The sequence below is a fragment of the Ailuropoda melanoleuca genome, chromosome 4 (assembly GCF_002007445.2).
Source record: "Ailuropoda melanoleuca isolate Jingjing chromosome 4, ASM200744v2, whole genome shotgun sequence".
Classification (NCBI taxonomy): domain Eukaryota; kingdom Metazoa; phylum Chordata; class Mammalia; order Carnivora; family Ursidae; genus Ailuropoda; species Ailuropoda melanoleuca.
In genome coordinates this window covers 125,181,336-125,196,211 of record NC_048221.1, presented here as the reverse complement: position 1 = coordinate 125,196,211, position 14,876 = coordinate 125,181,336, and the positions used below count along the sequence as shown (strand labels likewise).

Sequence of the window (14,876 nt, the reverse complement as noted above, 5' to 3'; positions counted from 1 at the left end):
GAGTCTCAGGGACTGATACAATTATAAGAGATCAGTTCAGGAAGAGGAGAAAAAACAGGGTGGGGCTGAAAAGTACTCAAAGAAATAACAGCTGAAAACTTCCCAAATTTGGTAAGAGCCATAAACCTACAGAATAAAGAAGCTGCAAAAATCCTAAACATGAAAAACCCAAAGAAATCCATGCTAACACACATCATAATTAAACCTTAAAAATTAAAGACAAAGGAAAAATCATGAGAGCAGCTACAGAAAAATGACCTCTTCTATGCGGAAAACATTTTCAAATGATAGCAGATTTCTCATCAGCATCCATGGAGGTCGGAGGAAAGAAGTATACTATTCAAGTGCTGAAAGAAAAGAAATATCAGCCCGGAATCTTATAACCAGAAAAAGTAGTCTTCAGGAACAAAGGGGAAATCGAGACATTCTCAATCAGGGAAAACTAAGAGAATCTGTTGCCAGCAGATTTATACTTAAAAAATGGCTAAAGGAAATTCTTTAAACAGAAAGGAAACGATGAAAAAGGAACTATGGAATAGAGCAAAGGACAGAAGAACAGAGTAAGCAAAAATATGGGTAAATATAACAACCTTCCTTTCTTTCTTGAGTTTCCTAAATTATGTTTGATAGTTAAGCAAAGATTAAACTATCTGATCCGGTTCTAATGATATACAGAGAAAATTTTAAGACAATTATAAATGGGGGAAGATAAAGAGATGCAAAGGGAAGAAGAGTTTCTAAAATTCCACTCAAACTGTTAAAATGATGACACCAAAAGACTGTGCTAACTTCAATAGTTTTACAGCTACAACACCCACTAATGTAGCTATTTAGAGAGATTTATTCAAAGACATTATGGACAAATCAAAATGGAATTCAAAAAGTGTTCAACTAACCCATAGGAGGCAGGAAACAGAAAACAGAGAACTGGAAAAACAGAACAAACAGAAAACAAAACAAAAAATAAAAGGCAGACTTGTACCCCAATATACCCATAATTACATTAAATGTAAATGGTCTAAAGATATCAATTAAAGGACAGAAATTGGCATAATGGATTGAAAAACATGACCCAACAATGGGCCATCTACAAGAAAGTCACTTTGAATACAATGATATAAACAGACTGAAAGTAAAGGGATAGAAAAGGATATATCATGCAAACATTAATCAAAGGAAAGAACAAATGGCTATATTAGTATCAGATAGAGTAGACATCAGAGCAAAAAAATTACCAGAGACAGAGGGGGAGATTATATAAAAATAAAACTATAAAAAGAAGACATAACAATCCTAAATGTGTATGCACCAAATAGCAGAGCTGCAAAATATATGAAGCAAATATGATAGGACTGAAAGGAGAAACAGACAAATCCACAATCATAGTGGAGATCTAACACCCCTCTCTCAGCAGTTTATAGAACAACCCGACAAAAGGTCACCAAGGATATAAAAGAATTCAACAACACTACTGACCAACAAGATCTAATAAATATTTGTAGGACACTCCATCCAACAACAGCAGAATACACACCCTTTTCAAGTGCCCACGGAAGACGAAGACAGACCATATCCTGGGCCCTAAAAAAGAAACTCAACAAATTTAAAAGAATCAAAATCATACAGTACGTATACTCATCACAATGGCATCAAACCAGAAATTAGTAACAGAAAGATAACCAAAAAATCTCTAACATTTGGAAACTAAACAGCACACTTCGAAAAAAATCCATAGGTCAAACAGAAAGTCTCAAGAGAAATAAAAAAACACACTGAATGAATGAAATATGAATGAAACTGAAAATACTACATATCAAACTGTGTGGGACACAGCGAAGCAGTGCTGGGCGGGGAACTGACAGCACCAGATGGACACATTAGAAAAGCAGAAAGTCTCAAATCAATAACATAAGCTCCCACATAAGGAACCTAGAACAAGAAGAGCAAAAGAAACACAAAGCAAGCAGAAGGAAGGAAATAAGCAAGATAAGAGAAGTCAAATGGCCAAACTAGAAAAGAGCAAAGAGTCTCTTCAGGGAAAATGAACCATCCAAGGAAGGAAAAACAAAAGAGAATGGCCATGAGACTCACTTCAAGACTCAGAACAGATAAGCAGGTGGGGTCCTCTCCGGAGAGATAACGCGTAAGCTGAGGAGTGAACTGGAAAGATCACTCTAGTACCTTGCTATGAAAGAAGTCACATTCTTGAATTCTTAAGTCCAAGTGTGAATATAATTATCCTTTCACATTCTGGGCTAAGGTACAAAGTATAAAGCAACAGTCCTTTGAAAGTTAAAATGTCTAAGTGTTTGAAACATTAGCAATGAAATTTCCTACCACTACTTAAGGGGATGGAACAAAAAGTTTTCATTCAGGTAAGGCTAAGAAAGGAAGCCACAACCACCAGCTAAATTCACCTAATTTTATACATGATTTGCATACTGGTTGTTTCAGATAACTCAGGATATTTCCCTAATCCACTGACAATACTGAATACAGGTTTTCTCAAAAAGGCTTTCTTACCTCATAGAAGAAGGGATGGCCAGCCATATCAAAGATGTTAACTTTGATTTCTCTGTCTCTGACTTGTACCCTGAAAAGTTCAAATGGAAACAATTCCAAAGAAGGTTATGGCTTCTGCATTCCCATTCATATTATTTATGTCATTTATGAATTTTAAAAAGGTATGGTATGAAATTTAATAGAGGCTTTCTTAGTGCCTCTTTTTGATACCAGATAATCATTACAACAGAAGCTGGCAACTTGGCAGGTCATCCTGCCTCCTTATTTTAAGAACACTGAGACCACTTATAATAAGCACCCTCATTTACCTTCAGCTTACCTCAAGACACTTCAGACCACACCCCTTAACTAACATGCTGGCTATTACCATGGAACTAAGAAAACTGATCTGGGACAAGTAGGAGTGAGATGAAGGAAAACAAAATATTTTATTTCACTTAATAAGACATCTTAACACATCAAAAACTAATGATGTACTATATGGTGACTAACATAACATAATAAAAAAATGTTTTTAAATGGGCAAAAATGTAGGGGCGCCTGGGTGGCTCAGTCATTAAACATCTGCCTTCAGCTCAGGGTGTGATCCCGGCATTATGGGATCGAGCCCCACATCGGGCTCCTCTGCTGGGAGCCTGCTTCTTCCTCTCCCACTCCCCCTGCTTGTGTTCCCTCTCTCACTGGCTGTCTCTCTCTCTGTCAAATAAATTAAAAAATCTTTTAAAAAAATGGGCAAAAACGCACACACACATACACAAATTACTACTGGTTATGTGCGGTTTTCATGCAGAACAGGAACTAAGGTGTGTGATCTTCATTGAGCAAGAGCAACAGTCAACTTATTTTCAAAATTTTTAAATAAAGAAAAGAACAAAAAGGGAACATAACAGCTATTCATATTAGAATTAAATACTGTCAACATCAACATAGCATATTTGCATCTTGTCCTTTTTATTTTTTCAAGAAAAATCACTATTGGTAAATAAATTAATGAAATATTGTAAGTACTTCAAACACCAAAGAAAAATACAAAGATGAAAGTTTAAAATTTATCCCAAATCCTATCACCCAGAAAAAACCATCATCAATATAGGTGAACATCACTGCAGTCTTTTTCTATGCATAGATATGACTGATAACCATATGCATTTTTATAAAAATGGGATTGTGCTATTTTAAAACAAAAAGTATAAAATTTATTTGTTACTGAATTTAGCAAAAGAAAAAGGAACTGACCTAGAATTATTGAAGTTTAAATATGTTTCCTCATCACAAGAAACATTTCCTAATAGACCCGTCTAAGTTAAGAATAGGAATTATTCACAATAAATTAACAGATTAGAATCATTATGTTTTTAAGTGGCATGTTTCAGTGTAGACAGCATTGACATGACCCCCTCCTACGGAATACAAGGACATCAGTACTTGCTCTCACTGTCCCTATACTACTTCCTGGTTTGTTTATTATTATTATTCCCTGTTCCACATTTATAACATCCCTTTTCTATTCCGAAACCATAATTCCTACAGTTGTTTTATATTACTTGTAGATTTAAATTAAGCTAACCACTAACCATTTCTTTATTCCTAAATTCCCTACAATATTTCATCAATTCCAAAATGTGTATTTGTTTTCATTTTAACATCTGTGAAATCAGGATCCATCTTATAAAAGAGGATGTGAGAACAGTAAAACAGAATAACTAACAGAGTCTGAGAGCATCTGGAGAAAATCTGGTATAATAATTTATATTAGAAAATTTTGACTTAAGGGCGCCTGGGTGGCACAGCAGTTAAGCGTCTGCCTTTGGCTCAGGGCGTGATCCAGGCGTTATGGGATCGAGCCCCACATCAGGCTCTTCAGCTGTGAGCCTGCTTCTTCCTCTCCCACTCCCCCTGCTTGTGTTCCCTCTCTCTGGCTGTCTCTATCTCTGTCGAATAAATAAATAAAATCTTTAAAAAAAAAAAAAAGAAAAAAAGAAAATTTTGACTTAAAGAGATAGCAGCTGAGAGGGGATGTAACTAAAGGCTATAAAGTAGGAACGAACACAAATGTATTCACACACTGAAACTCAAAGGGTTAATTTAATTCAGATGCCAGCAGAGGCAATTACCTTAAGAAAAATGGTAATTCATTACCCCAAGGTCATGCTTTCCTAAGTTGTGGCCTGAAGACCACCTGCATCATTATTATGAGAGGCTGTTAAAAATGCAGATTCCAGTGCCCCAACTCAGACCTGGCAAATCAGAATCTTAGTGGGCGGGTCCTAGGAATTTGCATTTTTACAAACTCTACATGTTATTCTTCAACATGCTGGAATTTGAGCTTCACCATGTTGGAAACAGGGAGGATGGAATGGGTATCTATTATTTTGACTTCCCCGGAGTACCCCTGTTTCCTCTCCCAGTTGTGGTTCAGATGGGTTCTGCTACATGTTCTTAGTGATCCCACTCTGTTGGCCGCAGCCAACTGAGCTGGGGAAAGGCACTTGTCCCCACCTGGACAATCAAACCTTCCCTGGGATTTTTAAACTTGGAATACTAGCTTTGGTCTCTCTCTGGAAGTAAAATTCACAATGTAAGACTGAGATCTGCTGGCAGCCGTGTAAAGAAAGCTAAAAGGTGGAAGTAAATGATCTGTCCCTGGTTCCAGCCATCTCTAAGGCCCAGCATGCTTGTAATTGGATTATGTGAATTGATTAATATCCTTTATTTTTCATTATTATTATTTTTTATTTTTTTATTTTTATTTTTTGCTTGAGCTGGTTTGAGTTGGGTTCCTATCAATTATATTCTCCTGGGGTGCCTGGGCGGCACAGCGGTTAAGTGTCTGCCTTCGGCTCAGGGCGTGATCCCAGCGTTATGGGATCGAGCCCCACATCAGGCTCCTCCACTAGGAGCCTGCTTCTTCCTCTCCCACTCCCCCTGCTTGTGTTTCCTCTCTCGCTGGCTGTCTCTATCTCTGTCGAATTAATAAATAAAATCTTTAAAATAAATAAAAAATAAATAAAAAAAAATTATATTCTCCTGATTCACCATGGGACAACCATCTTTCTCCAAAAAAATTTTCAGCCTGAAATAGAATAGTCTGTTGACTAAAACCACCACAGTTCTATGGCATAATATGGTGATTCTCATTTCTTAGGTGAATAAATTAGCTACTTATATGGATTCAAAACAAAACTGCCTTAAACAGGATCTCCTGCCATATCACTGATGAAATTCTGTGTCCTGAGGTATAGATATACCCCATCACTTTAGTCCACCTTCTTGAAAGCTGCCCTCATATTCTAATCTTGCAAACTTCCTCTTTAGATGTATCTATCTTACCCAATAATACATAGTTTTTTAGTATCTACTATGTACAAGACTGTACCAGGCACTTGGAAATGATAATAGCCCCTTTTTCGTGGAGCTTACAATCTAGCAGGAGAAATTAAACATATATAAATAATAATGACATGTGGCAATTTATTCTAAGAACCATAAATAGCATACGGAGTTTCAATATTTCTATCATTTGCAACCAGAAACAGTCCTGACTGATAAAGGAGGTATTCCAAGTCCTTATGGGAACAAATTTTACACCTTAAAGAGTGTGACAGATGGAGAGATGAGGGGAAAGGACATTTGAGGTGGACAGAATGAATAATGGCACTGAGACAGGAAAATATGAGGACAGCAGTGCAGTGTGGATGAAGGGTAAAGTGTGTAAAGGAATGCAACGAGAGGGAAAGAAAGGGGGCAGGTTAGGGCCAGAAGAGTGAGCCCCTGAAATTCCACCTTCGGAGAGTGTGCAGTATACCTCAATTCTATGCTTTGGGGTATTATTTCCTATTAATATAACCCTATCTCCCCAAGCTCAACCCATCCTCAATTCATCTCCAGATAAATCCCCACTTCTTCCCAATTTTACTTCTCCTAGACCATTTTCTAGATACCAATAGGCTATAAAGATCATAAACCAATAAAGGATGTCCTCTGGTAGAAAATTTTATAATATTTAGACATATATATCTATATCTATAGATATATATAATATAATCTATCTATATAATATAATATTAAATATATTATATTATATTTAAATTTGTTATATATAATATTAAAGTATAAAATTTTATAATATTTAGACTTTTTAGAAAGAATATCTCAAAATGCTCTACAAACATATCTGCTAATAGGACCTATTTATGCAGAAACATGTTTCCTAAAAAGGTACATCGGCCAGTTAGGCTTTTTATTAACCTGCTCATTGTTGTTGACCCTACACTTAAGGCAAGGAAAAAAGAATGTGCTCAGTGATGAACAAATTATATGATCACTACATATCCATAAAGATCTCTTATTCCTATCTTTCCTGATTTATCTTCAGAATCTCTATTTCAAGATACAACATTTTAGAGTGTTTTGAACGTCTGTGTAATTTACAAGTCCAAAGAAACAATGTACTTACTTTGTGACTCCATAGTCAATTCCAATTGTTGCAAGATATTTAGACACAAATCTTTTCTCACAGTATCGTTTTATAATACAGCTCTAAAAAGGTAAAAAAAAAAATACATGCTTTTAGTAAATACACTCAGGAAACACAAAATTAGCACGGTTCTTCATTATGGTTTCTTCACCCACCACAATGAGAGAGAAAGCATTTTCAAAGAACTGAAACAAATGCTAAAACTGAACTTTTAAAGAAAAATTATTTCAATATTCTTCCCTTAATACCAAACATGTTTTCAGTTTAGTTCTCCAACCTTGTGCTCTTTTCTTTTAAAGACTTACTCTTATGCTTCCAACAATACCACCAAAATGTTTAGCCTTGCCCTCCTTTCTCAAAAGCATATCTACATCTTTGAATACTAAGACTACTTTCTACTTGGGTGTCTTGCTGTTACCTCAAATTCGACATGTTCAAAAATGACCTAATCCTGGGGCGCCTGGGTGGCACAGCGGTTAAGCATCTGCCTTCGGCTCAGGGCGTGATCCCGGCGTTACGGGATCGAGCCCCACGTCAGGCTCCTCTGCTGGGAGCCTGCTTCTTCCTCTCCCACTCCCCCTGCTTGTGTCCCCTCTCTCACTGACTGTCTCTATCTCTGTCAAATAAATAAATAAAATCTTTAAAAAAAAAAATGACCTAATCCTATACATAAAAACAGTTCATTCTGCTGATATCCTGGTTCTGTTAATAATACCACCATTTTCCCAACCTCAGAGGACTAGAATATTAAGGCCATGTTCGATTCTGAGCCTAAGTCTTCTAAAGGTTTCTTGCCTCTTTCTCTTCATTCCAATTCCCATTGACACCTTTTGGGTTTAGATCCTCATCATCAACTCCTAGACAACTGTAGGAAATTCTTTACTGGTCTTTCTGCCTTCCCTTCCTCCCAGTCTTGGTCAATATTGCACACCACTGACATTTTTCATTCCCTGACATTCCCTAACTCAAAAACCTTCAATGGCTTCTCAGTGCCAAGTTTGAAATCCAAATTCCTTTGCCCTTTTTTCAAGGTTCTCCATAATCTGGCCCTAATCTGTATTCCCTGTCTGAACCCTTCTAATATAAACTCTCCATTTCTGCAAAACTCCCAGAGACCTGACTTCCTGACTTTTGTCATTACTTTCCCCTCTACTTGGAATGAGCTTTCTCCCTTCTTTCCAAATCTTACTTATCCTTTAAGGCCCAGATCAAACTCTGAGCTCCAGGTTATAAGAGATCTTGCCTGCATCTGAACTCTTCTAACACTTTACATGCATACTAATATATACACATATATTACACACACACATATGCCAGCAGTCATACATTGTTTTGTATTGTTAGTTATCATTTCACGTGTGTATATTCACCGTATCTCTTCAGCTAGACAGTAAACTATTTGAGGACAACAAACACCAGTATTCTACTTCTATCTTTTTGCTCATCCAATGAAATTTGCTCAGTGCTAGTGAAAACCAATTTTAAATGACTTGTATATTAATAACAACCCTTAGCACTCATGAAACTTACAATTTACTTGGGAGTGCTAGTAATGGAATTTATTCTGCTCAAATCCTTCCCTGATGAACGTTAACCTAAATTAAATAGGACAGTTAATTTAAAAAGCAGTTAATAAGCTTATTGTGAACTGAAGGGAAAATTTCTTTGGAGTGACTACTGCTAAGAGGCCATACTTTTAAAAGCATTTTATAGCGTGATCGCACCTCACAAACATTTTCTCTCACAATGGCTTGGGAAAATGAGTATAGCCTTTTTCTAAATTATTCATGAGACTAAGAGGCCTGGCAGTCCTTAACTACAGAACACTATTTAAACACTAGTTCTAAGTATTTAACAAGACACACATTTAAGTAATTGCATTGATAACCGCTCCCTATGACACAAATAGACAGGGCTCCTGGTCCTTAGGGTCTTATAAGCTAAGTTAAATAACATAAATACAGAGAGAATGTTTTGCTTTCACTATTTTTCTTAAATAGATTTTTTTAGGTACTTTTCCTTTTTAATTAATGCAATTTCAGTTAAAATCTTAACAGGTTTGGCCCTCTTTTTTAATAGAATTTTCCTAAAATTCAAATGAAAGAACAACTATCTTGGAAGAACTAATCAAAATATGAAAAGAGGAATGGGGCAGGGCAATAGAAAGAGGAGGGAACCTACCTTAATAGATATAAAAATATAGTCTGAAACCTATCAAGACAGTATTATATTGGCATAAGAATAGACAAATAGGTCAGTAGAACAGAACAGAGAGCCCAGAAATAGATCCCATTAAAAGAAGAAATTTTAAAAGTGACTAAGGTGATACTTAAAATTAAGGAGAAAAGGATGATTTCTTTAGTAAAATGCTACTCACACAAGTTAGGCCCTTCTCAAAATACAAAAATAAATTCAGTTGAATTTGTGATTTTAAAATTTAAAAATAAAACAACAGAAGAAAATGTGTACCATCACTTCTCGGCCCTTTGGCTAAGCTCAAGTGCGGAAGAAATGTGCAACCTTAGGGAAACCTTCTCAACCAAGAAAGAAAACTCAAAAACCAAAAAAGAAAGGAGAGGCATAACTGAATATATAGAAATAATAATGATCACAAAAGCAACCGTATGGCAAAATATTTATAAAAATATTAAAAGACAAATGACATACTCAAATATTCATTACTCATATGGCCGGCAAAAAGTTATTATCTCTGATGTCCCTGAACCAGAAAAATTGATAAGAAAGACACCTCATTCAATAGAAAAATGAGCAGGGAATAAAAATATACAGAAGAGCAAATCCAAATAGCCAAAAAGCATATGAAAAGGTGCTCAACTTCATCTGTAGTCCATGAAATGCAAATTAAAGTAATACTTCTCACTAACCAGACTGGGAGTCATTAAAAGAATGACAACACCTGTGTTGGCAAGGATATGGGGAAAAGGGTACCTGCATACTATACTGCTGGTAGAAATACAGTTTTTTGAAGAGCAGTTGGCAATAGCTACTAAAATTTAAAAACATGCTCTTCAACTCAGCATTCTACCCCTGGGAATCTAGTCTATAGAAATTAGAGGACCAGTATTTAAGCGTGTGTATACATACACACACACACACACACAGCATTTATTGCAACATTGTTTGTAGTAGGGGAAAAGCTGGAAACGACATGAATTCTTATCAATAGAGGAATGCTTGCATATCATGGACTATTATGTGAATGAAAAGAGTACAGCTGTATCAGCTAACTTGGAGGGATTATCATATCTATTGTTAAGAAAGAAAAGCAAACTCCAAGAAGTATATACAATATTGTAAGACCTTTAAAAGCCCAATTCAACTGATTTAACAGGAAAATATTTATTAAGTATAACTGGAAATCTAAAATTAGGGCAAGCTTCAAAGCTGGGTGTTATAAAGAGTCTATGTAAGCACTTTAGGAAACTTCTGATCCTAGAGGACACTGAGAACTGGACTGGGTCTTTGGGGTAGGTTGAAGGCAGAAAGCTGAATTAGATACACAAAGGCCACAGAGAACTTTCAGTATTCTCCCAGAGAGATTAAGCCCTTGGAAATCCCCTTTTTCTTACTGGATTTCTAGAACCTCTATAACTATGCTGAGTAATAAAGGAAAAGAGCAAATATCCTCTTCATACCTAATTTTAATGGAAATGGACTTAGCATTGTACCATTTGGTATGATGTTTGCTGTTGATTAATAATAAATACTGTTTATCATATTTAAGTAGTTTCATTTTATTCTGATTTTGCTTAAAGTTTTTATTAGGATTGACTACTTGCTTGTATCAAATGTTTTTCCAGTACTGAAAAAATTTTCTCCAGTAGTCAGTTGATGTGATAAATTATGCTAACTTCTTAATATTAAACCATGTTTACATTCCAGGGATAAATTCTACTTGCTAATAGTGGATTATTTTTGACATATTGCTGAGTTCTATTTGTTGATATTTAAGAAATTATGCATCTTTCTATATATGTGAAATTGGGATATACTCTTCTTTTTTGACACTATATCAAGTTTTGCTAGTTAAGTTACCATGACTTACAGCTTAAATAAAGCTTATTCATGAAGCCATCTGATCCTGATACCTTTTTGGAGGATAAATCTTTTAATTGCTTCTCTAATTTCTTCATATGTGACTAGTGTTTTACTTCTTTTTGAGTCAATTTTGGTCATTTATGTTTTGCTAGGAAGTCCTCCATTACCTCTACATTTTCAAATGTGCTTCTATAGACTTGGATATAATATTCTATAGTCATTCTTTTAATCTCTTCTAGTTTGTGATTATGTCTCCCTTTTGGTATTAATCTTGTAATTTTTCATTTTCTCTGTTTTTCTTAAATAGATTTTTTAGGCACTTTTCTTTTTTATTAATTTTCATTTTCCAAAATTTCTTTTATTTTGTGACCTTTTTCTAATGTCTTAGGTACTAAGTTCCTTTAGTATTTTGTACCATAGATATTGTACCATATCACAAAATTCACTCTTTTAAGGTATACAATTCAGTGGTTTTCAGTATACTCACAAAGTTTAAAACCATTAAGTTCCTTTAGTTTTTCTCTCTCTTTTTAGAAATGAATAAGATAATGTGTTTTCCTCTGACTACAGCTTTAATTTTGTCCTGAAGGTTTCAGTATAGATTCTCTCCCTTTCACTGCTTTCTAGTTATTTTATCATTTGTTTTGATTTGTGCTTTGGTCCAAAGATTATTTATTAGGGCATGCCTTAATTTTTAACTTAAAATTGTTTATCTTTCTACATTTCCAAATTTTTTAAAATGAGTATATGCTACTTTTATAACTAAGGCAATTTTTTTTTTTAGAGAGAAAGAAAGGGAGCATGCGTGTGCGTGAGGGGAGGGGTAGGGGCAGAGGGAGAGGGACAGAGAGAATCTTAAGAAGGCTCCATGACATGGGGCTCAATCTCATGACCCTGAGATCATGACCTGAGCCAAAATCAAGAGTCAGACGCTTAACCAACTAAGCCACCCAGATGCTCCAGCAAAATGGTTTTTTTTAATTTTATTTTTTAAAGTTACATTTAAATCTTTGATCCACCTAAAATTCATTTTTAAGAAAGCAATGCAAGAGGAATCCACCTCACTCCCAAAGAGTAAATTATTGTTCTAACAGTACTTATTAAATGGCCCCTACTTTTCCACCACTTTACTACATTATTGTAAACTGAATTTCCTTATGCATTTGGATTTATTTCTGGACTCCAGTCTATTCCACTGATGTCTCTCTATGTCCTTCCCAGCATCAACAGGAAAAGCTTGGTAATTTTAAAATACGTCCTATTATCTGGTAGTGTTTTCTTTTTTCACAGTTTTCCTGGTTATTCTCACATTTAATTTTTCATAAGGACTTAGTACTTTTTATTATGTTTTGAAAGGAAAAAAAACCTATTGGTATTTTAACTAGGATTGAATTACATTTGTAGATTATTTAAAGAACTGACATCTCTAAAATGTCGAGTAATCTTAATTAAGAGGAAAGTATATCTTTCCATTTGCCCAAGTAATTTCATGTCACTTTGTAGAGCTTGAAATTTTTCCTCATGTATGTCCTACCTATTTCTTCTTAAGTTTAAACCCAGGCACTTTATTTTGTCTGTTATTGTAAATTAAAATAATTTCTCAATTATATATTAAAACATATCATTTGATATACTGAAGCTGTTAATTTTTGTATTAACTTTGCCTTACTGAATTTTCTTATTGTTTCTAAAAGCTTTTCAGTTAATTCTCTTTGGGTTTCCAGATAAATAATCATATCATTAGCAAATAACAATAATTTTGCCGTCTCCTTTCCAGTATTTCATATTTTATTTTTTTCCTCTTGCCTAATTGCATTGGCTAATAAATCTAGAACAACATTAAATAAATGTGACATTGGGTATTTGGGGCTATTTTTAATGTTGCGCCATTAAGCAGAGGAAAATTACAAACGTGGTGCATGCTTACTTAGCCAGCTTACTATTAAAACTTTTAGAGGCTTTATTCTTTTCTTTTTAATCCCTGGCACATAGTTGATGTTCAATCAATGTTGACTTTCAGTCAAACATACACACAGATACATAAATAGTACAGGATAATGCTAAATGGAAAGAAGACACTAATAAACATTTACTGAGCATCAACTATGCTCAGGGCACTGGCCTAAACACTTCCATTAACGGCTCTTTTGGCATATAGATCCTACTTGGAGTTGATTTTCACAGCATACAATGGTGGAGAGAGAACTGCAGTAGGCTGTGAAGACCCAAGTTCTAATCCTGTCTCTGTCATTGATTTGATGACCTTGGGAGGTTCTTAACCAACAGCTTCCACCTACCCAGAAGGGGAGACAATTTGAGTGAAGAGGAGACAGTTTAGAATTCACCTGGGGGAAGGCCTCTGGTCCCTCTTGCCCTACCCCCTTCCCTCCATGCACACACACTATAGGAGAGCTTAATAGCTGGTACCCAGTAGATCCAGCAGAGAGAAAGGCGGTGGAACTAAGGCTTTGAGAGAATGAATATGATGACTACCAGAAATAAAAATAAAAGCAACACACAAAACAAAATAATGCAGGCTCCTTGACAGCCACTGCATTTCCCTTGTGAAAAATGTCACCAGCAGTTACGCTCTTAAAATAGATTCTGGGCCCCATGTCTGCAGGGCAACATTTACAAACTCCTCACATGCACCCCAGTAAGTTCCCTTAGGCTCCCAAGAACTGCTGGGGTAACTAAACTTTTATTCTTCACCTTTAAGTCCTGGACAGGTCACCTAGAATGCAGATAGGGTAGCTAGGCAGACGATCTGACATAAGCAGGTCCTTACTTTTGGGGGGATACATTCAAGGGTTAGCGGTCACATGAGACACCTTCTTATGGAGAGTGACGTCAGTGGAGAAGGAGGGGGCAACCCAAAGGTCAAAAAGGTCAGGAGAGTTTTCTTCACGGAGGCGCATCCCCTAGGAGGAGACCCGGGCCTGCTCAGGGGCGGGGAGGAGGCTGGGCCCCGGGCTGTTGAGTGGCCGCCCTCCCAGCCAATCGGCACGTCGTCCCGCCGTGCGGAGGTCCCGCCCCTCCCAGCGCGGTACTCACTTTTCCCACTTCAGCGTTGCCCATGGAGATGACTTTGATGCGCAGGGACTTGCCAGGCTCCTTCCGCTTGGGCATGTTGGCCTCCATTGCCCTCGCTCTCTCGGGGCCACCCGCCTCGCTATCTCCTTGTTCACCAGGCTGGCCCGTCCCTCAGGCCTCGTCGTCCAATGGCGGAATCGCTGCTGTCGTCACCGCCCCGGCTCCGCGGCTCGCCATCCCCGCCGCTGCCTAGCAGCGGGCGCGGGAGGTTGGGAGCGCTGGGAGCTGGGGGTGGGAGAAGACAGTCTCGCGATGCTAGAAAGGGGAGGCGTGACGTCATCACCGGGCTCTGGAGACGAGGTTTTGATTACCTGTTCCCAGGAGTCGCTCCAGGGTGCGGGGCTGAGTCCCTCAGCAGGAAGTCTGTGTGGAGGGGTGGCTGGGTTTACACCGGGAGCGCGGCTTGGGCGCCGGGACAGCGGCATTTTGTTAACCTTAGCAGCCGAGTGGTAGAAATGTATTGGTGGTTTGGGGCAGATCCTCGGGCTGGGAGTATTTGTAATTGTGGGTCCAGGCCCAGTCGCGCTAAAAATTCGAAGTAGACCATAGTCTGGGGGTGTTTTTTTCCTGAATTCTTCAATCCCTATGGGCCCGTCTACCCTAACAACCCCCCGCCTCCCCATTTGATGTTTCTCTTTCTCGGGCTTGCAGAGGAGCCCGAGGAAGTGGAGAAGTCGGGGCCCTGGTTCTGGAAGAGGGGCATTACTATCGTTAAAAAAAAAAA

General features: G+C 37.2%; 1 protein-coding gene across 3 annotated transcripts in view; it reads right to left on the bottom strand.

Moving 5' to 3' along the window:
• Window positions 1–14,376, bottom strand: part of DNAJC27 (DnaJ heat shock protein family (Hsp40) member C27) — a 30,876-nt gene extending 16,500 nt beyond the window's left edge. For all 3 annotated transcript variants that reach the window (XM_002913790.4, XM_034659807.1, XM_034659806.1), the window contains exons 1-3: window positions 14,114–14,376; window positions 6,980–7,062; window positions 2,524–2,593 (exon numbers count right to left, since the gene is read on the bottom strand). In XM_002913790.4, coding sequence (XP_002913836.1) covers window positions 2,524–2,593; window positions 6,980–7,062; window positions 14,114–14,200 — 240 coding nt within the window. In that variant the 5' untranslated portion in view covers window positions 14,201–14,376. The remainder of the gene's footprint in view (window positions 1–2,523; window positions 2,594–6,979; window positions 7,063–14,113) is intronic.
• Between the last annotated feature and the right edge of the window lie 500 nt (window positions 14,377–14,876).